The following is a 25,906-nucleotide window of genomic DNA, read 5'->3' on the forward strand; positions in this document are numbered from 1 at the left end:
AATACCCATGAAAGCGACGTTACTTTCAAAATCAGATTCAATGGATTCGATCAACTATTGTAATTCCAAGAGCAATTTACAGCCCCGAAAACATTCAGCCTTTGTCATGCAAAACGAAAAAATCTCAATCAATAAACCCTTACGTTAAGTAAGTAGTCCCGTTCACGGCGATGTATGTTTCACTCATTGCAATGTACACATGTTAATATCAAGTTTCAACGCTGACGTGGAGAAATCGATCAGTGAGCATTGCGGGTAAGGGTAGCCATCTTGACGAGACCTACAGTCGCCCATGCCGAGGAGCAGTGTGGTTGGAGTATTTGAGCAAGACACCATCAGGTAAACGGACAGTAGTTTCATAGTACATTTGTACATTTTACACGTGCAGACTGATGCAAAGAACGTATTATCACGAGCATTTACTTAAACGAGGTCACATGCATCCTATTTAATGAAGAATGATAACAGGTTTTGATATCAGCAAATATGAAATACTTTCTCAAAATGGAACGTAATAGCAACAGAAGCGTTGATGAGATAACACATTTCGCTGTAAATTAGATTAGAAAGCATATATTTTTTATCCGCTGGGTTTATTTTTTTAACGTCATGAATCTAAGAACCACACATTATTATTTTTGTTGCAAATTCCATACAAGCTGCAAAAACAACAAACATAAGTATGATAACAACTATGACAATGTCACTAAATCACAGGACCCGTGAAGATCGGTGATGGAATAGATCTCCAGCAACCCATGCTTGCCGTTAAAGGCGACTATGCTTGTCGAATGAGGCGACTAACGGGATCGGGGGGTCAGGCTCGCTGACTTGGTTGATGCAGGTCATCGTATCCAAATTGCGTGGATCGATGCTCATGATGTCAATCACTGGATGGTCTGGTCAAGACTCGATTATTTATAGACCGCCGTCATATAGCTGGGATATTGCTGAGTGTGACGTTAAACAACAAATAAACAAAACAAACAAAACTAAATCACATTCATGCAGAAGACGCGATTACAGAAAATTGAAATTAACATAAAGACCTATACGCGTATTACAATCAGTACAATGTCCATTATTAAAAAAACCATAGTTTGAGTAACCTCCCTGATAAGCAACATTTCATATTCGCACCTATTATATTATAACAGTTCACTTGTTCCCGAAAGCAATTAGTTAATAGTAGGCGTCAATGTGATGGACGACCCGTGAAGATCAGGGGTAGAACAGGGCCCAAAAAGCCATTTTAGCGCTAAGGTGATCGTAACTCCCATTCTATAACACTGGCTTACGCGAGTCGTAGCGCTAAGGTCGCTTTGTGGAACGATGCCCTGGTCTTCAGCAACCCATGCTTGCCGTTAAAGGCGACTATGCTTGTCGTAAGATTCGACTAACAGGATCGAGTGGTCAGGCTCGCTGACTTGGTTGGTGCATATGATGTGTAGATCGATGCTCATGGTATCAATCACTGGATTGTCTGGTCCAGACTCGATTATTTACAGACCGCCCTCATATAGCAGGAATATTGCTGATTGTGGCGTTAAACAAAAAAACACCACCACCAATACAAACAAAATAATGTGATGGACAATAAAACGACGGAAGCGTTAGGTTTCAAGGCTCTTGACTTTGGTATCCACATTTCACAACTTTTGAGATACAATCGAAGTTAAAGAGTTGGCGCTTATTAATTAGTTAACAAAACAGTCTCGTCATCCTTTCAGGTATATCGATGAAAGAACTTTAAAAAAATAATAATCACGATAATAGTTCCTTAGTTGGAAAACAAGTATTGTTGCTCTTCCGCGTCCTCATTCATTGCTAAACGCCACTCATAATACGATATAGATAAATTTGAACATCATTTGTTCGCGTCTTCTTTATATATGCATGCGAAACGTAATCGGGATAATCGCACTGTCCGTGTGTTTTAATGTAAAATGACAAAAAGATACTAGTACTTGCGACCCTACAACTTCCGAAGTAACAAACATCTGTAAACCGCCGGGCAAAAGAAAGTACATGTGTACACTTGGAAATTGGATCTGACCGAACAATTAGAAACGTTAACAAAACGTTACAAGGTTGAAAACAGTTGCCGAAACACTGCAAACGAAAGGTTAAAAAACAATATGATACCCGTATCAAATACATCACTATTGAATAACCTTTTCTTTTTGGTTTCATTTTAGCCATCATTAAACATTGGTGCATACTTTTTTTTGCTCGGCAGTAAATAATGTCATATATACATGTTTAGGTCAGACACACTGTCATTCATTTGGGGCACTGGTGGTCCAGTCGTATAATGCGCCACATTTTGCCGTGAAGAGTTCAGCCCCTTTGGTGTGCCAGAAACCTATGATCGGGGGCCATATCCTTGATTGACCCTGATTACGTTGGTGTGGGGTTCGATAAAGTGGCAAACGTCGAAGACCCGCATCACTTCAGGCGTCAAGCTGACACGCTGTGATATAACAGAAATGTTGTTAAAAGCGGTTTTAGACCTAACGCATTCACTCTATTTAGTTGTACATGGTCTGTTGAACAGAACTTACTTGTGACAGTATTCTGTTAATTTGAAAACCAAGGATTCCATGCTTTTGGCGTCAACACATGATAATTTGAAAACCAAGGATTCCATGCTTTTGGCGTCAACACATGATAATTTGAAAACCAAGGATTCCATGCTATTGGAGTCAACACATGATAATTTGAAAACCAAGGATTCCATGCTATTGGCGTCAACACATGATAATTTGAAAACCAAGGATTTCATGCTATTGGAGTCAACACATGATACATTTGAAAACCGAGGATTTCATGCTATTGGAGTCAACACATAATACATTTGAAAACCAAGGATTTCATGCTATTGGAGTCAACACATGATAATTTGAAAACCAAGGATTTCATGCTATTGGAGTCAACACATGATAATTTGAAAACCAAGGATTCCATGCTATTGGAGTCAACACATGATACATTTGAAATCCATGGATTTCATGCTATTGGAGTCAACACCTGATAATTTAAAAACCAAGGATTTCATGCTATTGGAGTCAAAACATGATACATTTGAAAACCAAGGATTTCATGCTATTGGAGTCAACACATGATTATTTGAAATCCAAGGATTTCATGCTATTGGAGTCAACACATGATAATTTGAAAACCAAGGATTTCATGCTATTGGAGTCAACACATGATACATTTGAAAACCAAGGATTTCATGCTATTGGAGTCAACACATGATATTTTGAAAACCAAGGATTCCATGCTATTGGAGTCAACACATGATAATTTGAAAACCAAGGATTCCATGCAGCTGGTGTTTCATCCTCAGTTATCAAGCGTATTACATCTATTTGTATACATTCTGTGGACACATTCGTCACCAGTGCTGCGTGCCACACATTTTACCTGTATCACCAACCTAGCCCAGATGTTTTCTCGCTCATGAGTTTGATTTGATTAAAATCATGTCTTTATGCTCGCTACTGTTAAACAAATGACATCCCATTACAGGTCACGTCATAGCGACCTTTCGCAAACTTTGACCGACCAATGAAATGACTAACACGAAGTCGACATTAGCCAATCAGAGAAAAGCTTTCTCGAGCTTTACGGCACTATTCAAACAGGCAAGTTCCATTCCTGGCTACGCCTTGAAGCAGAGAAAAAGAGAATTCTTGAATATATAATAGATGGTCGAGATTGTATGACAGTAACGCTCACAGGTTTTGGAATGTCTCTCCTGTTTAATCATCCCATTAAGCGAGATAGACGGATGATTTTGATCATCAGATCCCGTAACTTTTGTTCGGAATACCTCGTGTTAACTTTTTCGAGGTTGGGTGATTAGAAAACACATTCCGACTGTCAATTTTCCGATGTGGTAAGCTACGCTCTGATTGGTCGGATGAAAGGTCGTTCTGACGTGACCAGTAATAGGATGTCCTCGGACCTTTGTTCAGCAGTAGCGAGCACTAAGACATGATTTAAATCAAATTGGGTTTGAATCCAACAACCAGTTAAAATTAGTCGTCGATATATTTAATCGAAACAGAAAAGAAATTTTCTTGTAGCAACCATATTTTCGTGGCAATATTAAGACAGCGGGAGAGTTTTTATGGTATCAAGCGTCACCGGTTGTAATGGAGACGGTACACATCAAATTGTTTCTAGTGTTAGTGAGATCGTTATATTTGTCTCTCTGATCATAGAACAAGGTAATTTGACTGAACGTCTGTGTGTAGCTTCGTGTCCTTGGAACCCAACTTAAAACTAAGCTATGTTGGCGAATGGTTCCAGGGCATTTAAGAAAATAGAATGGAGATATAATACAGGGTTTTCTGTATAACCGAGGATGCCGGTGTCTCATAGCCGTCTTAGTGCTAAGATTGACGTAGGAACACGTGGAGTCTTGGAGGGCTAATATCACATTTTGAGACAGGGTCACTGTGGTTTCGTTGTGCCGGGATGAAGGTTTGGGGTTAATTCGATCTTTTTTAACTATGTATTATTACAGGATGTACGTATGTATGTTTGTTGGCATTGAAGCCAGTGGTCAAGATCAACGGTGATTATTTTCTTGTATTCCCATCTCGCTATTGATACATTCACAGTTTGGGATATTATTGTTCAGAAAAGAATAATCTTGGCTATTATTTATTGAATGTAGATTTACCTACTGGAGAGATGGATATAAACAAGGAGGAATGTATTAAACAAATTGCAATGAAACTAAAGGGCAACAGAAACGCCACCAAATAAATAATGGTCGTCAGTTTTCAACAAATTTGCCAAACAGCACGAAAACAGTTGGGACACATTGCTGGAGTGCAACTTACCTATTCCCTGTTAACATGTGCACAGAGCAGAGGCCTAGGGAGAGAGCCATCGGTATGTTTCAAATGGGAGCGACACAGGAGCACGTTACCAGGACCATGGGCTGCTTCAAGTGCACCATCGCCAGACTTGTCACACGTCACGAGCAAACTCGCAGTACTGCAGACAGGCCGAGGAGTGGAAGACCCAAGGTCACGACCCCACAGGAAGACCGGTATTTACGGATGCTTGACCTAAGATCCAGATTCCTAACTGGGACGTCATCATCCGCAAACAGCCTTGGACATCCAATCAGCAGAAGGACCGTTGCTGGATGGTCTCCGTGCCTATCGACCTTACAAGGACATAACGTTAACGTTTCTACACCGACGTCACAGACTGAGATGGGCCAGGGCTGAAGAGCAGTGGCAGCAGAGGAATTGGCGAAGAGTGCTCTTCAGCGACGGGAGTAGATGCCAGCTCTTCGAGTCTGATGGGCGGGTTCGTAATCTACCGACGACGTGGTGAACGGACGGTACGTTGTTGCGTCCAAGAAGTGGAGCCTTATGGAGGTGCTAGTGTCATGGTCTGGGTGGCATCTGCGGGGACCAGAAGACAGATCTGGTCATCATCGACGGAAATCTCAATGCACGTCGTTACATTGATGAGATTTTGCAGCCTGTGGTACTGCCTTTCCTGCGCTATTTCAGCAGGACAATGACACCCCTAACACAACTCGAGTCACTAGCGACTTTCTGAACGTTGACTACGTGACCGTATTACAGTGGTCAGTCAGATCACCGGACCTGTCGCCCATTGAGCACCTCTGGGACCAACTTGGACGCAGGAGTCGGAAACGTCAACAGCCGCCACTGACGAAGAATGGCGTGGGATCCCTAATCAGGAGACTAGTGTACTCAATTCGACGTCGTGTTAGGGTCTGCATCGTTGCTGGAGGGGGTCACATCCGATACTGAGCCATGTGTGTTGCAAGGGACTTTAAAAGAGATCGACGTCGATTCTGCTGTTGTGATCGAATACTGGACAGTGCACCGAGCATGATAAACGTGTCTGCAGAACTTTAAGTACATGGTGTTCGATGTTGTCATTTTCAAATATAGTGATTATAGTGATTTATAAACACATGCTCATGATATATTTAATACTCTTAAAGTGAAAATTCATCAGCATGCTTCAAGGTAGTGTCTTCTTGTGTTTCATACTGTTATTATGCCCACTAAAGCAGCCTTTTAGGTAAAATATTTCAGTCGATGGTGTTATTACTATTCATAGTTGTAGACAGAAATATACAGATCTATCCAGCCAGCCAGCCAGCCATCCAGCCAGCCATCTAGTTAATTTCATTGGTTCTTCGTGTTGGGAGTCAAGAGATACACGAGACCGACTGCGCATGCCATCTTATAAATTCAGGGAGTTTGTGAAAGTGAGAGCAGGAGAGATTGATTTCCTCATTAACGAGGAGCTAACGGTTTCATAAAACGCTATCGTTTTAACTCAGAAATGTTAATAGACGCATAAAACATTCATAAAATTCAAAACGTATCGACTACATTCCGAAGCAGTTTCCATATGGCGTGAAAGGCAAAACAGTGGTGAAAATTACACGAATAGATCAATGAAAATAAGTGATGACACCAGGTGCTCACCCCATAAATTGTACAAAGATCATATTAATATTAGGCATATAACAAAACAAAAACCATTCACATATATTTTACAGTGAATCTTAATTTCATGTCCGTAGAAAGTTGACTGCAGAGGCTCTCAATGCTGGATGGACACATGAATACATGACACTTTTTTAATTGAAGGCAACTTCTCTTATTTTTTGTACGATGTTTCAGAGCTACTTCTTGCTCCTCCATCGGTTTAATTTAGGTGAAACATGTCCGAGTTCGTTATATATGTCGCACATGAAAAGTAATGTATCATATTCCTGTTTTATGAATAATTCATTTGATGCCACATACAAATAGAGGCGGCAGAATCCTTGATATAATAACAAGAGATCCTTGCTAAAAGCAGCGTCCATTGTGCGATTCCGACTGTATCACAATCATGTGTTAATGAATCACTATGAAATAACCATCACTTCCTGCCTCTACAGTGGCACTCGTCACAAAATTATAGTCACTTTCAAATGTGGCCATTGACGATCTTAACTTCATGATACATGCAGGTAGTTCATGTAGGTAGACTGCCTATATCTACATACAATATTTAACTCGAAATTTGCTGACAAATATCTTTTACTGAGGAAGAAGTATATTCTGTTCATTCTGTGTGATTTCCCTGCGTTTTATGCAAGATATTAGATCCGGCTGATGAGACACAAAACTCATTAATGCATTTCATGAGGGTAGTCTCGCTAGCCCTCTACTATGGTTCGGTCATAATGAGGCAGGTCCACTGGTCCCGTCAAACCGACGTGCACGTTTCCATTGAAATCGTCAAGGTGAACCACATTCCGGGTTATCGCGAAATGAGTATGGGGTAGTGTCCCAACGAGACCTTTCAAACAGTTATCGGGTGTCCTGAATAGTAGGGGTTCACTGTACGTATTGACTCTAAAATGACAGATACATCATTCAACCAACCACTGAGAATACATTTACCTACAGCTGGAGAATCATGTTAATATTAAGAGCATCATCCTTACTCCACATGTTTGTAAACACGACGTTCCCACATCACCCGTGGACGCATGGGTGATATTTGCGGTAAAGAGAGGTGTGTTCGATTTTAGTCAGCTAATAACTATAATACACAGAAGTCAAATGAACCCTCTCTACTCCGTGCGTGAACTTTATGCGAACCATACTATCGCCTGAGATTCAATATAAACGACAAAACCCATAACCACAAGAAACCTCTGCTTAAAGCGGAGTCGATTGTACGATCCGACTGTATCATGAGCATGTGTTCATGAATCACTATCAAATAGTGATGATACCAGGTGATTGCGAAGCAATGAAGCAATGTGTGGAACTATGTAAACTGAGCTGATTGGTTTAAAGAATCGCTGATTTCCCTTCTATCCGAACCAGGCCGTAGTTCGAGTGGTTGGTTCTAAATAACCACTACACAACAAGAGGTCGCATGTGTTCACGGGTGGTTGAGGAGCATTGTTTATTGGCGATGCACTAAAAGGCAAGTAAACTCATCCTATTTTTCATATTTTAATACTTCAGGATAAACTTAATCACACATGCTTGTCAAAGTAGACAAACATTTGTTATGTATATCAACTTTTTTATACTGTAATTGCGACGTTTCGGTATAGATCCTCATACAGTTGTCACGCAAGCTGACAGTACAGTATTTTGGAGTTTAACGACCGCTTCAGCCTCTGGCTATGTTGCAGTCTGAGACTGACTTATGACTTACTTACTTAAATTGGGAAATTAACGTGCGCTTTGTGACATATGCGTATTTCGCACACGGACCCGCCAGGCCATTTGGTGTTTGGTCGAAAAAGATGACGCAACCTGGGGGGGGGGGGGGGGGGGGGGGGGGGTTAGGGTTGCTTACTTAATTTTGAGAACAAATTTGGAATTTGAAATATGCCTGACTAATGAGCATGGTACAGAATCATATATATTATGGTGGAGGATTAACGGTAATAACAATTGTCATACATGAGATGAATGAGTAGGTTGACAATAACAACAGGCTGATAGTAATTGTGACATCATGATAGACATAGAACACACTATGAAGAAGCCAATTAACAGGAAGCCAATTAAAGCGGATTAAAATCAATTAGGTGGGATGATTGAAAAAAAACTAATGATGCTTAATGAGTTCATGGTAGGTATATGGGATGAAATAGTTTTGATCTCTGTTAATAGAAAGCTTGTGGGGGCGAATCTGGATGACTTCTACTAGTTTCCTTTTAGTCAAGTAGTGAAGTGGCTGTTGATTTTGTCCCAGTTGATGTTGTGATTGGCGCAGTTGCTGATATGGTCCGCGATGGCTGATTTACCGTCTGATTTGATGGTTGAAGTTGTGTGCTTTAATTCTGGTGTTGATGGGGCGGGATGTTTCACTTCATAAGATTGTCTACAGTCACAGTCAGTTTTATACACTACTAAGTAGGGTATTGAGGGTGATGGATCTTGTGAATTAGGTGTCAATGTTGGCTTGCTGTTTGAGGAGGCGGCTGATGATGTGGAAAGCTATTTTCTATAAAGGGGAGGGTGATGCGGATGAGCGCGGTTTCAAGTTTGGAGTTTGGAGGTGGTAGGTCTGGGATGGAGTATGGAGGAGATGACGAGTTAGGGCGAGTAACTGTTGAGATAATTGAAGACATGACGGAAGAGCAGTATAATAAAGAAGTTATCCATAAAACATTTTGGTCTACTTTGTCATCCGCCCACTTCTAAGAAATGCATATTAAACAATTTTACAAATGCTTGAACCAAATTAAAATCTGAAAAACGGAACAATAAGAAATGACAGGCGAAGTCGTCCCCAGGCGAAAATATGCGCCACTGGAGAGGATTCCACTCGCTGGGGTAAAACGGGTTTCCTGTGGCTGATTTACCGTCTGATTTGATGGTTGAAGACTGCGCAATTTTAATGATCGTGTCAACCGCCAGTCTGCCCGCTTCCACTTACTTTTTTCTGTCTGCTCCCCAGTTGGTTACCGTGTCCACAACTCCTTTAAACTTGGGCCTTATTAGTAACAACATTGAAGATGCCTTCAGTTGTCCACTCAGAGGATTCATCCCTGACAGGAATTCATTTTATGTAAGAGGACCGAGAGCAGCATGTAGTTTATGGGGGTCCATCCTACTTGTCCAGCACCCATTGTTATAGGTACAAGTTCATTAGTTTTATCAAGTGTTTTTTTATGTTTTAAAGTAAACGAATGCTGGATGTACGTATGTACGGATGTATGTTGGTAAAACAAACAAGTAGGAAATCACAGTTTATAGTTTACCGGATGTCAGTAATAAAAAGCTCGGTACAGACATTAACTGATGTTTTAATTATTCAAAATGTAAAGACCGAAGGTCGTTTCAAGCACTTCTGTTATTATGTTATTCTTGTAGGATTAACTGGAAAGCAACACTCTTAACACTAAGTAACGATTTCTGTCGTATCCGCATATTTGCTAATCACCACAAGACTACATATAAGCAAATTAAAATATTTGTCACGCACCGCTGCACCGTTGACTTTAGGACACGTCCCCAAATAGTTTTATTTCTGAGTCCGATTACAGAGCGTTTTCACTTGGACTTTCAAACTTTCTAGGAATGTTATGATATTTGTTCTCTCGGAAATTGACTTAATGTATCTCGGAAAATTTGCATTCGTAACAAAATCGCAATATCTTTATCACTATATTTGCCCTCATTTTAATAGATTCTCTCGTCCATTAAATTTCGTCACGCTGGATCAAGATAATGCATTAAATTATTTTGCAAACTAAGCCAGTATGTGTTAATACTAGCATCGGGCCGCATCCGTTGTCAGTTGGTGGAGTGTCTGTCGGAGAGCGGAAGGCCGGAGATTTAATCTCCGACTGCGTCATACCAAAAGACGTTAACAAACGGCACTTGTTGTTACCCTGCCTGGCGCTCGGCATTAAGGGGCTAAAACAAGGACTGGTCGGCTTGGAGTCAGTATACTGTGTCTAAGTGGAGTCTTCACGTATAACTGCAGCATGGTACCTCAGTGAGCTAGCACTATAAAACGGCATTAGTCTGGACTAGTACAAGCAGCCACACACACACACACACACACACACACACACACACACACACACACACACACGCATGCATGCATGCATGCACGTCGCTGTATAAGTGCAATAATCTTGAACCCCATCTCACCACACCTCACACCTCACACATCTGAACATATTAGCATCTACGTCTGGTTCGCATTTAATGTGTATTCTACACCCAGAGCTAAAAGTTGACCAGAAACCCAGTTGCTGTCTGTGTGTGACATTCTAATGTCCATGCTATTTATTTACTGAAATTCATGTTCAGTGAGAAAGTGATAGTTGTCCCGTTATATCACGCAACCTGTTAAGACTCCTTGGGGTACGATGGTACGCAATCCACCAGCTCACAGTGCCTGACAACCAAATCCCTATTTTAATCTGCTTGTACAACAATGTGACACTTGGGACCTATTCCGACCGCAAATTCCCACAAGGCACCAAGCAGTTTAAGGAGGTGCATGGAAACTACAAAGCAACAACCGAAAATACGTATATTTCCATTGTAAATATCGACGTCAACGCCAGAGAGTTCCAGTCTCGAAATAGATTCCTCTGGGCTTTAAAGGTAAAATAGAGGTAACAATTATATGAATGGATCACTGAAAAGTCCGTATGACGCGAAAACACAGATACCAGACAAAGACCTGACACCCTGGCAAGTATGTTCCATCATCATAACAACAGACGTTCCACACAGCATGTACATCACACAAATTACTGTAATTTACATAATAATGACGTATTAATAAATCTAAATAATGTCAAGGAAGTGATTAAGTTCCACATGTGGGAAAATTATTTTAGCTTAAATATAATAACATACATGTAGGTAGCTTTTGGCTGTGATTGCATAGTAATAACCGTTTGGCAAATGTGTCTAGGTGAGGTGAAATTGGGTTTAACGTCGCGTCCAAGATTATTGCACTTATAGCGACGTGCATGCACGTGTATGTGTGTGTGTGGCTGCTTGTACTAGTCCGGACTGATACCGATTTATAGTGCTAGCTCACTGAGATACCATGCCGCAGTTTAACATGAATACCACACTCAGAACAGTATTCTGACTCCTAGTCGACCAGTCCTTGTTTTAGCCCCTTAATGCCGTGCGCCGGACAGGGTAACAACAAGTACAATCTATTAACGTCTTTTTGTATGACGCGGCCGAGGATCGAACACCGGACCTTCCGCTCTCCGGGCGGACGCTCTACCACAAGACCACGGAGGCGGTGGCAAATGTGTCTAGACTTGAGTGTGTCATTATTGATTCCTGTTAGTACCAAACACTTAGACATATGCTCGGGCAAACATATGATATACATATGTTATTCAGGAGTGTTCCCGACTAACCATCCAGCAGGGTGATAATGAAATGGATCAATCCATCCGTCCGCATGTCTTTCTATCATTACGATTTTCTTTGCTCGACAAAGTTACAAAGGGATTACAAAGTGGCTTTTGTCACTGGATTCTTTCACGTCAATACGCTTTGTTTTTTCGTTCGAATAATAATACATTAATATGAAAGTCAAGCCTGGGTACCTGAAGTACTCTTCAGTTATACTCAGGAATATCTAAAATCGATACCCTGACATTTTTGGATTCTCAGTTATACATTGTTGACTTTTTTTATAACAAATAGTATTGGTGGTCGATTCTGAAATGGGTGATTCATTCATATATACTACTCAAAACAAGTTAAAGAACACCCACAATTGGAAGTTTGCAATACTCTAGTCCCACTTCTTTTGTGTAGTATATAAAGCACAAGTTAAAGTACTTGTCATTTTTTTTTACCTTTTACGCTTTTAGGAAATGCCGTCAAAAATCAATATAATAAGGTTTTCTTATTTATGAAATCAGTTAATGTTTTCCAATCAACAATCAACCGCGGTCACATCATTTTTTTAAATCGCAAATCGTTCCTGGAGCGAACGTCATTGAATGTTTATTTTCCCGTGTTCAGACAGTTTTAATTTTTTAAAAATAAATATAAGGAAATAACAAATGAAATTAAATTTGGATACAACTGCGCAGCGTGAGCTCGAGGTTCTTGAATTAAGGAGACATGGATAATCACCTTTAAGAAGACGTACATCACTGTATGTACTCAAACATTGATTTTTACATTAATATACTTTACTCATATATATGAAAGGCATTGAAAGTGAGTTGCACAGCTACTTTTTAAGCATTCCTTATGAAGCATTGCAAGGATTGGTTCTAAATTGCCAGTACGATGTGATGTCACACAGCCTTAAATGTAAGACGTTTCTGTCGGAGACACAGAGCGCAACGCACATGCCAACCCCTCTGCTGTCACTAATTTTTTTTAATACGCTCTTTGTCGATTTCTATGTTCTTTTCTGCTCAATGGGGCAACTGCAAATGTAACCTATCATTAGTTTGTAAAAATATATGGTTACAGTAAACTACAGTTATAACGAACTCAAAGGGACCACTAATTGTAGTTCGTTATTACCGTTGTTCGTTCGTTGTAAGCATATACGCAGCATATACACAGTATATGTATATTGAAATTGCCTACCGACAATGATTCAGAACGAAAATGTTTTTCCGATACATAGATGCGACCATCCCTTCAATCAGAAGTGGTTATTTTGAACTGAAACCTCAGATTGACCAATCAGAATCCTGTATTTACCGAAGTCAAGAATAAACATTTACCATACATTTAGAACGAAACACAAGGTTCTTCTGGTAATGAATATCGTTGTCAACTAGCAATTGATCCGAGACGAATGTGGAAGATACAATGGAAGGAACAGCAATTCGCCCTGTGTATGGTTTGTCATCACCATATTTCCGTTCTTGTGTTTCGCCCAGGGTTAAACGTCTAAAAGCAAGTTGGCACGCCGTGATATGATTTGACTATTTTTCAAAGGGGCGAAAAAAACTTAGTCAGAGATGGTCATTACTTTGTCAATCTTTGGTGAGGAGATAGCGGATACGTCCTGTGTTTCTTTGAAGGAGATGACAACTTCTTCACAGGTGCATAATGTGATGTTCTATGATGAGGCTGGAGTCAGTGTGGACACGTAGATATCTTACAGGAGTTGCTAAATGTGAGATTGTCAATGATACAGGGACCTGTGAAAACAGCACCAGTCTTTTCGTCTTTAAGTTTCAACGTACGTGATGACATCAAGGATTAAACTTTTGACAAACCGCTTTCCATGTTTTGTCGAAAAGACACTTAAATGTCAGTTGCCAGACTGAAACTGGCAATCAGTGCTCGCCATCAGCATGGAATTGATGAGCTACCTGCTGCTCACACATGAAATGCGTACGAGGTCTCAAATAAGATTGGGCCTAAAACGGAGCCCTGAGGACCACCAAACTCCATAACTTTTCATGTAATGCTGACTTCTATCTGCCAGGTCAGATCATATCGAGCGCGACCGATACGAGCAATAGCATTACTACTGAAACATTACTACAGTCAACCGACATTTATAATGTAGAGTACGGAGTCCAAGGCAGGTTCACCTCAACGGAAGAGCCAAAATACAAAAGGAATTTATCCATAAGATCCATTTTCTGAAAATGTAGAAATAACTGAGCTTTACAACCCTTTGCAGTACTTTTGAAATGAAGGGTAAATGTGAAACAGGGCGGTAATGATTTAAGACCTGAATATCCAATGGAGGCTTCTTAATAAGAGGTATGGCTTTTACCATAGATGGAGGATAGTTTCGATGATCGATATGAGAAAGTTTTTTGGAAAAGATTCTGACTACAGAGCGTGGGCTTAGATTCAAGAATAAATTTCTAGACATCAGCCTCCGTAAACGCGTGAAAGCAGCATAGCCGTTCCCAAATAACATTCTTGTGGGGGAAATCGTCACATACAGACCCTCAACTATGACCCAGTTTGCGCATCGCAACCGAGGCGCGAAAATACTGTGCCCCTTTCGCGATCGTTTGGACGACGCTTGTTTCGACCAGAAGATAAACGCCCTAGGCCTAATCTCGACTGGGTTGAGAATTATTCGCATCGCGGTCGCGATCGAGGCGAAATTGATTTTTAACAGTAGTGTATGTTATTCAAAGAACGGTCCTTTGATGTGAGTGCCAGAAAAAATATGTTTGAAGCTAGAAAGTGTTTGAATAAAACAAAATGTGTCAAGTTTATTGTTTCCTTCAAGCTCTTGTTGCAAGGCATCTGATCTTGGGGCTTTGTTATTTCATGTAGTGTTGACAGCACTGATCAGCGAACGGATCAAAAGGAATAGTTACTCGGGTTCATGGTTAATGACAATAGTATCGACCACGTGATTACTTCAGCCAATGTGCAGAGATTCTAACAAAATATATTTTTTCTATTTTCGGTTCAATCAAATTTGATCAAACAGCCACGTAGAGCAAGCTCATGGTGTGACCCAACATTCATGTCTTTTGTCTAAATTACCATTTACTCTCTGAAATGAAAATATTGTGAGATTGTATTTCTTGAATTGTTTTTTAATATATACCAAAAATGATCCCAAAAAATCGTTTCAGCTGAAACTGAAGAATTCTAGACTTTTCAAAATACATGATTATATAGAGTTACGTGGGATTTTAAAAAAAATATTTTGTTCGTTTCAGGATCTTTATCAGAGACACATTTATAGTCTTTAAGCAGTGTAGTGAGTGAATGAGTATGGTTTTACGCCGCTTTTAGCAATATTCCAGCAATATCACGGCGGGTGACGCCAGAAATGGGCTTCACACATTGTACCCATGTCGGGAATCGAACCCGGGTCTTCGGCGTGACGAGCGAACGCTTTAACCACTAGGCTACCCGACCGCCCCTTTAAGCAGTGTAAATGAACTATCCTTGCACACGGAAAACCATTTTAAGACTAAATTCTCTACATACATGCATGCACACCGGTATTTGAAGATGGGAATAAATATAATTAATCAAATTCAGGATATGCAATGACCTACAATTCTGAAGGGATAACAACGGAAAAAACCAATTGTCAAATATGATGACTTGTTTTTTATGCAGGTTAATTGTCATTGTTGAATTATTAACGTTCTGGAACATATTATGGACATATTCGGTACCAGCTGACGCTATGGTCGTTTGTCTGACATGTTAATTGCCAATTATTAATACCAATAATTGGATTTCCTCATGGCACTCTACCATCAACATACCACTTATTTTATATATAAGATCGATCATATGAAGTTTTTAAATCTGCAATATCCGGCTTTGCAAAAAAGTAACGTATTAGTACAACGTGATATGTGATAGGGTACAACCCACACATACATGTACAAAGGCATCGTAAGTATAAATATATATATATGCATACACAATCGATACAATTAAACGATAGTCGAATCGATATTCTGGCGATAAGGAAACTACATTTTATTGTCTGGATGACTTATTATATTGATCATTGAAAGCTAAAAGCTAGAAAAGCAAAACCTGAAAGCGTAATACTTACGGGGAGAAATTCAGAGGAATTGATTTTGATACATATTTTGGAAAATATTTTGTGCAAGAGTCGTTCGGTGGCATCTTCAAGGTTCAACTGAAAAAAAGAAGAAGAAAAAACAGCAAACGTTTGGCTTGGTGAGTCATGACGTCATACGTCATATGCATTTCTCTCACAAACTTCAGTAAAAACATAATCCTGAGTTTTAATTTGTTTGTGCTTCAGATAAAATACTTCTTATAATTTATGCACAGATTGTGGTTGTCGGTATGTCAGTTAATAAGTCTTTTAATACTTAAAACGTATATCTGAACCAACTATGCCTGATGCAATTCCCAATTTGACTTGCATCATATATTTCAGTGTTTTGTTTTCAGGTATACAATTGACTTGTCTTTGCATGTGTTTGTCATGGGTACCACTAGTGGGGTAGAATACGCTCACATTTTCGCAACACCTGGTATCATCTCTATTTGATAGTAATTCATAAACATACGAGTATAATGTGAATTAAACTGAGGGGCAAAGAAAGTACCAATTTTTTTTTTTATGAAATTATAAATTGAAGGAACTGTTGTTAAATGTTATTATGTCTATTTAACCATCACTCATTCATACAGCAGTTTGTAAAAAAGTAATCTGTGGCTGGATAATTTTGTGTATAAATGAAATGGTTCAATAAAGACTGGGGTAAGAAATGAATTTGCTTACACATGACCCCCACCATGTTTGAAACATGATTTTGTGATGAAAAAAGCAAATCTATTAATTTTGAAAGATAGGATGTTTAAAATACCCATCAGCAGTTGCATTATGTGAAAAAATGTTTTCTAATTTAAAAAAGAAGTTTATGTCTATTTGATTTAAAAAATAAAACGATGTAAAAGTATTCCTTGAGTGCTGAATAAGCACCAATGCAGTTCATTTTTATATAATATCGCTAACGTAAGATATTTTCAATTGAAAAACAAATATGCGATAAAATCAGCTGAGATGTATAGTTTCTTTCGCTCCTCCGTTTAGTCAGAATCGAACAATGGACTTGACTTACAGCAGATATTTCTTATGAATATGGAAAATGTCGTCACTTTTGTTCACATACATGTATGTACTAGTACCGCTAACACCAAACTAACACGCTATGATACAACTGAAATGCTGCACAAAACGGCGACAAATTCATCACTCACTCACTCACTCTCTTTAACAGGACTAAAAGATCTACATATACTGGTAATTATTTCTTTCAGTTATCTCTATGTAATGAATAATGGAGTAAAATACTCGAAATGCTTGGTTATATAGAATAAGTCACACTAAACTGCCGGGCAAAAGAAAGTATACACTTGAAAATGCCCACTTCACTCATTACCTTATACCATAAAATATTTCGACCCCTATGTTCCTTGATACCTCATGTAAACGTCTTCTGGTTACTGTGATTCCATGGTGATGTATTTGATAGGGTGTCATTGTTGTGTTTCTGACCTTAAGTTTCTCTTTTTCAGTTCCTGTTTTCAGCCTTGTAACGATTGTATTCCGTTTTATCAAATCTAATTTTCAAGGGTACACTTTCTTTTGCACGACAGTGTAGTTTTGGGTATTGGGCCTCTATACTGCACTCAAAATCCTCAAAATCCACTCAAGGGTAATATATAGTTACACGATTGGTCCCCCGACAAATTTCCAATACAGATCAGATACAATAAGTTATCTATCTGAAAATAGCCATGGTCGATAAACTGTTTTAAAATGGACATTGATTGTCACGTATACCGACTAATGTTTTTGCAAGATCAATGAACTCGTAACAATGCTCTTTTAGAAATATATATTCATACGTCTATTTTGGGTGGATATTGTTTATCAGCGCAATGCCATATGTATTCACGTCTACCTACCCGTATTGTATAGTCGACAGGGGCGGTCGGTTATCCTAGTGGTTAAAGCGTTCGCTCGTCACGCCGAAGACCCGGGTTCGATTACCGACATGGGTACAATGTGTGAAGCCCATTTCTGGTGTCCCCCGCCGTGATATTGCTGGAATATTGCTAAAAGCGGCGTAAAACCATACTCAGTCAGTGTATAGTCGACTACCACCCGATATGACGCACTGATACGTACCTTTCTGCAGATATTCCTAACTGATTTCAGAAAGGGTTGGTCGCTTTATTAAACGTGATTTGATTGTTTAACGCCGCTTTGAACAGTAACACAGCGTGTAAATGTGATAATGGCAGAAAACCGGATGTCAAAGAGACTTTGAATGACATTTAGAAGTGATCCAGATAAGGAAGGGAATTCATGGATGTCAACTTCTATATAATGAGGAGTGAGTGAGTTAGTATGGTTTTACGCCACTTGAGCAATATTCCAGAAATATCACGACACCAGAAACGGGCTTCACACATTATACCTATGTCGCGAAAAGAACCCGGGTCTGCGGCGTGACGAGCGAACGCTTTAACCTCTAGGCTACCCCACCGCCCCTTATTATGAGTAACACAACGTTATGAACATGAATACCCCAGTCAGACACAGTATACTGACAGTACCATCTTTTACTGCTTCAACATGTCCACATCGTGGGCATGTATCTGTCTTTCCAATTTAAACCTTTACAACAAAATGCGTGTCTACACAGTTAAATAACAGTAAATATTGACGTAATTTCGTCATGCCTTATCTCATCGCCTAGCTACTGATTTAGCGTACATAGAAGTATTCGCGTTCGATTTTAAACCCCGGAACAACACTGGTGTGGCACATGTTAACTGATTAACGTCCTATTTCGGTTGACAAAAGTTGCCCATATCACCGAACAAAATGGCATCATCGTCAAAGCCAATTATTATTTATTGATTCAACCATTAGTTACAGTATTTTGATCAATACATGTGACTAGGTATTGACACCTGAAATTATGTACTCTTTGAAATATATTTCAACATCGTGTATGTCCTTAACATGTCTTTCATGTGCACAATATTTGTTTATGCAACAATGCAAGAAGTTGAATTGACACGGGTGGCCTGGTTGCCTGTAGAGCTGCAACTCGTGCTGATATATTGAAGCAATGTACAGCTGTTGAAGTATTTTCGTGTTGATATACTGAAGCATTGTACAGCTGTTGAAGTATTTTCGTGTTGATATATTGAAACAATGTACAGCTGTTGAAGTATTTTCGTGTTGTAGATATATTGAAACAATGCACAGCTGTTGAAGTATCTTCGTGTTGATATATTGAAGCATTGTACAGCTGTTGAAGTATTTTCGTGTTGTAAATATATTGAAACAATGTACAGCTGTTGAAGTATTTTCGTGTTGTAGATATATTGAAACAATTCACAGCTGTTGAAGTATTTTCTTGTTGATATATTGAAGCATTGTACAGCTGTTGAAGTATTTTCGTGTTGTAGATATATTGAAACAATGTACAGCTGCTGAAGTATTTTCGTGTTGATATATTGAAGCAATGTACAGCTGTTGAAGTATTTTCGTGTTGATATATTGAAGCAATGTACAGCTGTTGAAGTATTTTCGTGTTGATATATTGAAGTACAGGTGTTGAAGTATTTTCCTGTGGTAGATATATTTTAGCAATGTACAGGTGTTGAAATAGTTTCGTGTTGTAGATATATTTAGCAATGTATAGGTGTTGAAGTATTTTCCTGTGGTAGATATATTTTAGCAATGTAAAGGTGTTCAAATAGCTTCGTGTTGTAGATATATTAAGCAATGTACCGGTGTTGAATTAGTTACGTGTTGTAGATATATTTAGCAATGTACAGGTGTTGAATTAGTTTCGTGTTGTAGATATATTTAGCAATATACCGGTGGTGAAATAGTTTCGTGTTGTAGATATATTTAGCAATGTACAGGTGTTGAATTAGTTTCGTGTTGTAGATATATTTAGCAATATACCGGTGTTGAAATAGTTTCGTGTTGTAGATATATTTAGCAATGTACCGGTGGTGAAGAATTTTCCTGTTGTAGATATATTTGACAATGTGCCGGTGGTGAAGTATTTTCCTGTTGTAGATATATTTAGCAATGTACAGGTGTTGAATTAGTTTCGTGTTGTAGATATATTTAGCAATGTACAGGTGTTGAAGTATTTTCGTGTTGTAGATATATTTAGCAATGTACAGGTGTTGAAAAAGTTTCGTGTTGTAGATATATTTAGCAATGTACCGGTGTTGAATTAGTTTCGTGTTGATATACTTAGCAATGTACAGGTGGTGAATTAGTTTCGTGTTGTAGATATATTTAGCAATATACCGGTGGTGAAATATTTTCGTGTTGTAGATATATTTAGCAATGTACAGGTGTTGAAGTATTTTCCTGTTGTAGATATATTTAGCGATGCACAGGTGTTGAAATAGTTTCGTGTTGTAGATATATTTAGCAATGTACCGGTGGTGAAGAATTTTCCTGTTGCAGATATATTTAGCAATGTACCGGTGTTGAAGTATTTTCCTGTTGCAGATATATTTAGCAATGTACAGGTGTTGAAATAGTTTCGTGTTGTAGATATATTTAGCAATCTACAGGTGGTGAAGATGATTCGGATTGTTAGACTGCTTGTCCCGAAACACCGAAAACCTAAGGTTCAAAACTCAACATAATACCCGTATGAAATATATCCTCATCGAATAACCATTTCTTGTGTGTTTCAGTCTTAGCCAGCATTAAATACAGGTGTATACATTCTTTACCGGGCAGTTTAAATTATTTATGGAAACTACTGCAATTACGTCGTTTAGGGAAAGGTAGTTTACATATCGCGTTCATGTGAACAATAGAGCTTGAGATCTCCAAGCAGAACAATATAGACACTGGCTCCCGCTTGCCATACATCATTATAATACATTTAACCCAGTACACATTTTTTTCTCAAATAACACTTGTGTTGAGTTTGTTCGGCGATTGTTCAAGGAGAGCATTTCGTGCAGACCGTATACGTATAACTACCATCGATTGCGAAAACCACCACAATCGATTTCATGTGGAAATTGAGATTGTTAATCAAGATCACAAAAGTCGATCATTCGTACAAATCGAATGTCCTTGAACGGAATTTCCTTATGTTTGTTTTCTCGAAGTTACTGTGCATATCCACATGCTTCACTTTTCAACACACAAGAATTATTTTCTCTCTTATTTTTAGTTTGCGGGCATTTATTCACAACTGCGTGAAAAGATTTCGGCACAAGTTACCACAACTCCGAAACGTAACACGTGAACGGCAGAGAATAACCAGTCTCGATTATCCGACGAAACAGATACTATTGGGCGTAAAGGGCAAAATATTGGTGAATGTTGTTTGTTGTTTAACGCCGCACTCAGCAATATTCGAGCAATATGTAAATAATGGAGTCTGGCCCAGACAATCCGGTGATTGACATCATAAGCATCGTGAGTGAGTGAGTGAGTTGGGTTTTACGCCGCTTTTAACAGTATTCCAGTTATATCGCGGCGTGTCAGCTTAATGTGGGAGGAAAGACCAAAGTGATTCAGGTCTCAGACGTTTACCACTTCGGTGAAACCCACGAGCACGGGTATGGTGCTGACAAACCTAGAAACATAATCGGGGCGAACCGGGATTCGAACTCACAATCATAGGTTTCTGGCGTGCCCAAGGGACGCAACTCTGCACAGCGAATAGCGGCGCCTTAGACGACTGGGCCACCCGTGCCCCCTCATAAGCATCGATCCACGAAAATGGGATAAGATGACATGCATCATCCAAGTTAGCGAGCCTGACCCCCCGATCCCGTAAGTCGCCTCTTACGACAAGCATAGGTTGCTTAAGACCTATTCTTCTCAGGGTCCTCAGGGGTTTAAATAATATTGGTGAAAATGATCACTGAAAATCAGTGTCCCGCCCAACAGGGAGAACCCGCCACTTACACAATTTGCATAAAACAATTTTACGAACAATAAGTAAAACAATAAATATAGAAGTTGAGAACATACAATGTAACATAAAAAACTAGAATTCTCAAGTGAATTTGTAAAATACTTGATTCTGATTGGTCAAATTACATCAATTACCTCTGATTGAAACACCTGATTTCGAGGCTAATATTTATAGAAGAGTACTTCTTTCTCAGTCTCTGTCGGTTTACATTTGGAAAGTATTCTTTGTACAGTTACACATATAGATTACTAAACGCTGACAGTACTTCCATTACAACAATACCCAAGACCAATATAAAGCGACAAACCGTTCCATATTCATAAGAAATCTCATAAAAGTCGATTGTACGATTCCGACTATATCGTGAATATGTGTTTATGAATCACTATGAAATAGTTTTAATACCAGCTGTTCGCAAAAACACATGCAAAGGCAAGTAAAAAATTCACCAGAAATAAAAACTGGAATATGTGGTATAAGTCAAAATAGGAAATTGTCGTACATTTTGAGTTGAGTTTTATGCGAAAAAATATTTATAGTTTTTAAAAGTTTTAAATCAAAATAAAATTATATTTAAAAAAATATAACCATACATAAGATTCTTTGAGCCCTGACTAAGTGCCAGTACAGTTCATCTTTTGGATATAATATCGTTGTGGAAGCCGGTTGTGAAAATTAACAATATGATATAATCAACTGAGAGGTATAACGTATTGCTTCTTTTGTCTCTCGTTGTATTTTAATAATTTGCAAAATAGTTCCGAAATATCTTCAGTATATGCAATACCCATGCAGTTGGAAAATACAATGCAACAGTTTTATATAGAGACTATCGCCCACGTATCAATTATACCAACACAAGTCAATAAGGGGTTAAAGTTCCAAGGCTTGCCGAAGAGTTTTGAACTTTTATTGACGAGTGTTGATATATTTGTTATCAAAAGACGCGAGGGTCTGAGAATCTATTTCTCATCCAAATTCTTCCATTTTTTCAGTTTGTTAAAACAAAATATAACCAGTGCCTTGTATGTAAAAGTACGGCTACCCAGCTTCCGAGCGATTACTGATGCCATTGGTTTGTGACTTAATGGTAACAATGGTCTGCAAAGCAATGTAATGCATTTCATTACAGCGATGTCTCCAAGGAGATTTCACCCAAGCTATATCTCCTGTGGAAGCCAGTTGTGGATGATGAACTATTGTATTGTTACAGTGTTGCTGTAATCTGGATATAGAGTGAATCAGATGTAAATTATTAATACACATAGAGTTCGGAAATGAGAAGTCATATATTCATTTTAATATAGGCTTAAAGACTGTGACATGGTGTTGTAAAGATAACAATACAGCTATTACATACCTTGTAATAAAACCAACATAGTAGTAAAAGGAGGAAAACAGCGTTAAGATAGAATTAATACATTCTAAATTCAATTGATCGGTTAATATTTAAATTAGTTAGTAGTCTTTTATACTGGCTTAATGATTATTCTGTTGTAACAATTGTTGTGATATATTTTCATAAATACAAAGCAAGTATCAATCTTGAAAACGTTTATGATTTGGATAATATTTGAAAATAATTCAAATTCTTATTTTGCGGGAGCTGTAAATTCTTCTGTCCAAAAAAGAAATGTTTAATGTACGTTGTATAATACCATATGACACACCCAGCTGTCGTGTATTTCCCGACAATTGGAATTGTTGTCAGTGACAGTTATTTGTTGTATTTGTTTAAGTATAAGAACATTTAGTTCAGTACAAAGTCGGATCTGTTGCGTCGTATGCCACATGTGCCTCACTAGCACACAACATGTGTCATCTATCGTGTCATCTATCGTGTCATCTATCAATCATTTAAGCCCACCTGAATTTACGTCTTTGTCACAAAATAGTGATGCTGATAATTTTAAGTGAAATGGATTCTTACATTCTTGAGAGAATTGTTTTCTCAATGCCTGAAGATATTACACAAAGAAGGCTCAAACATTTGTTTCCGAGACAACCATTAAATAATTGATATGTTTGGAGTGAGTGAGTATGGTTTTACGCCGTTTTTAGCAATATTCCAGCAATATCACGGCGGGGGACACCAGAAATGGGCTTCACACATTGTATCCATGTCGGGAATCGAACCCGGGTCTTCGGAGTGACGAGCAAACGCTTTAACCACTAAGCTACCCGACGGCCCCGATATGTTTGGATAAAACCTGAAGCAAAGTTCTTGTTGTCCATGAATTAAAGGTTCTACTGGATTGAGACGTCTATTATATAGCTGTCATCCCGATATTGTCCGTGTGTGTTAGCATTTATCATGGCGGTATAACCACTTTAACTTTCCCGTTTCTTGTTTCGCGTGATACAGAATTGATGTTGCATTTCTGACAGTCATTGCCTTGTGCTGGGACATTGTCTTAACATTGACATTTTCGATACATTGATTTATTTAGATCAATGTGTTTCCGTCGTTATTATTATAATATTTATAGCTTCGTATCAATATGCAACAAAGACTGACCTTAGGACCAGTGCATGAATCAGAAAGGCCTTTCAAATGTCTGAATGCAGCCATGTTTAATCGTTCGAACACGACCTACCAATTCAGGGAAACCTCGTTACTTCGAATTTCTTAACTCGATGCACGCTTTAAAGGATGTAACTGCACGCTCCTGGCGGAATACTTATCGGTGATATGGTTTGGTACATGTATCAAACACTCAGGGTTTCTCGAACAGCGTGTAAATACATGCGACACATCCGTTTCCATACTCATAAGAAATCTCTTCTGAAAAAAGAGGCCAATGTACGATTCCGAGTAAATCATAAAATCTTTACGAATCACTATCAAATAGTGATGCTAAACGGCGTACGCAAAAACGGTGAACGTGCCCTGCCCAACGGGTAGTACCGTCACAAACACATGCGAAGGCAAGTAAATTGTTCACAAACACGGCAACATATTATGGTACAAGTCAACATAGGGAATTGTACAAGACATCATTTTGGTCAGTGATCCGTCAAATCTGGAAATGTCCTTCAGGTGACTACAAAAAAATAAAAATGATAGATTTGCTGAGGTCTTAATGATGTAACCTTGATCAAACAGTTTTTGAGTCATATGAGTCAAGAGTCATACCATTCTATGTAGAAAGTGCATTGTACTCATAGAGGTGTGAAATGTAGCCAGTCCCCCCTGTCGCACAGGCTGATCACTTTTCAGTGATCCATTCATATGATTTACACCTCTATTTTGCCTTCCAGAATCTGTTTCAGTAGGTAATCGATGCTGAATATTCTCTGGCGTTGACTTGTTGCTACACAGTGTATGAAGGTCTTTTAATTATTAGTAACATGTTTCGACATTTGCCAAGATACTATTCCAAATGTCAGTGCCAGTCATGTCGAATATCTGTGGAAACAGATTTGACAGGGCGAAAAGGGCAACTAGTGATGATGAATGGATAGTAATGGTAGTACAGTAAACTACGGTTAAAACGAACTCAAAGGGACCACTAATTTTAGTTCCTTATAACATATGGTCGTTATAAGCAAATACATAGCAAGCAAATTGCTGAGACAAAAAAAACAGTTGGTTATATCCGTTAGTTCGTTATAAGCGTGTTCGTAATAAACGTAGTTTACTGTTCATTGTTCAATGGCAGTATAAAATGTGAGAGCAGTGGAAATGAACATGGCAAGAACAATAATCACCTCGCCGCAACAGTCACGCTTCAGAGATAGGCCAAGGTGCAACACCAGTTTGTAAACCAATCCTCACACGAAAGCATTTCTTGATGTAATGTGAGATGAAATGGGATATGAAATGTGAGGTGAAACAGGCACGCCCCACTCCACTTCCATAGTCTAATCAGCTTCTAGCACTTTCCACACAGAGCTCACATAATACTATGTTTCTATAAAGCTTGG

General features: G+C 38.8%; 1 protein-coding gene across 1 annotated transcript in view; it reads left to right on the plus strand.

The window, feature by feature from the left end:
* Window positions 1-262: 262 nt before the first annotated feature.
* LOC139445227 (uncharacterized) overlaps window positions 263-25,906 on the plus strand; it is a 100,475-nt gene continuing 74,831 nt past the window's right edge. The window contains exon 1 of the mRNA XM_071226366.1: window positions 263-339. Within this exon, the coding sequence (XP_071082467.1) occupies window positions 293-339 (47 nt within the window). The 5' untranslated portion in view covers window positions 263-292. The remainder of the gene's footprint in view (window positions 340-25,906) is intronic.

The sequence above is a fragment of the Haliotis cracherodii genome, unplaced genomic scaffold, assembly GCF_022045235.1.
Source record: "Haliotis cracherodii isolate W230 unplaced genomic scaffold, xgHalCrac1.p SCAF_6, whole genome shotgun sequence".
In the NCBI taxonomy this organism is placed as follows: domain Eukaryota; kingdom Metazoa; phylum Mollusca; class Gastropoda; order Lepetellida; family Haliotidae; genus Haliotis; species Haliotis cracherodii.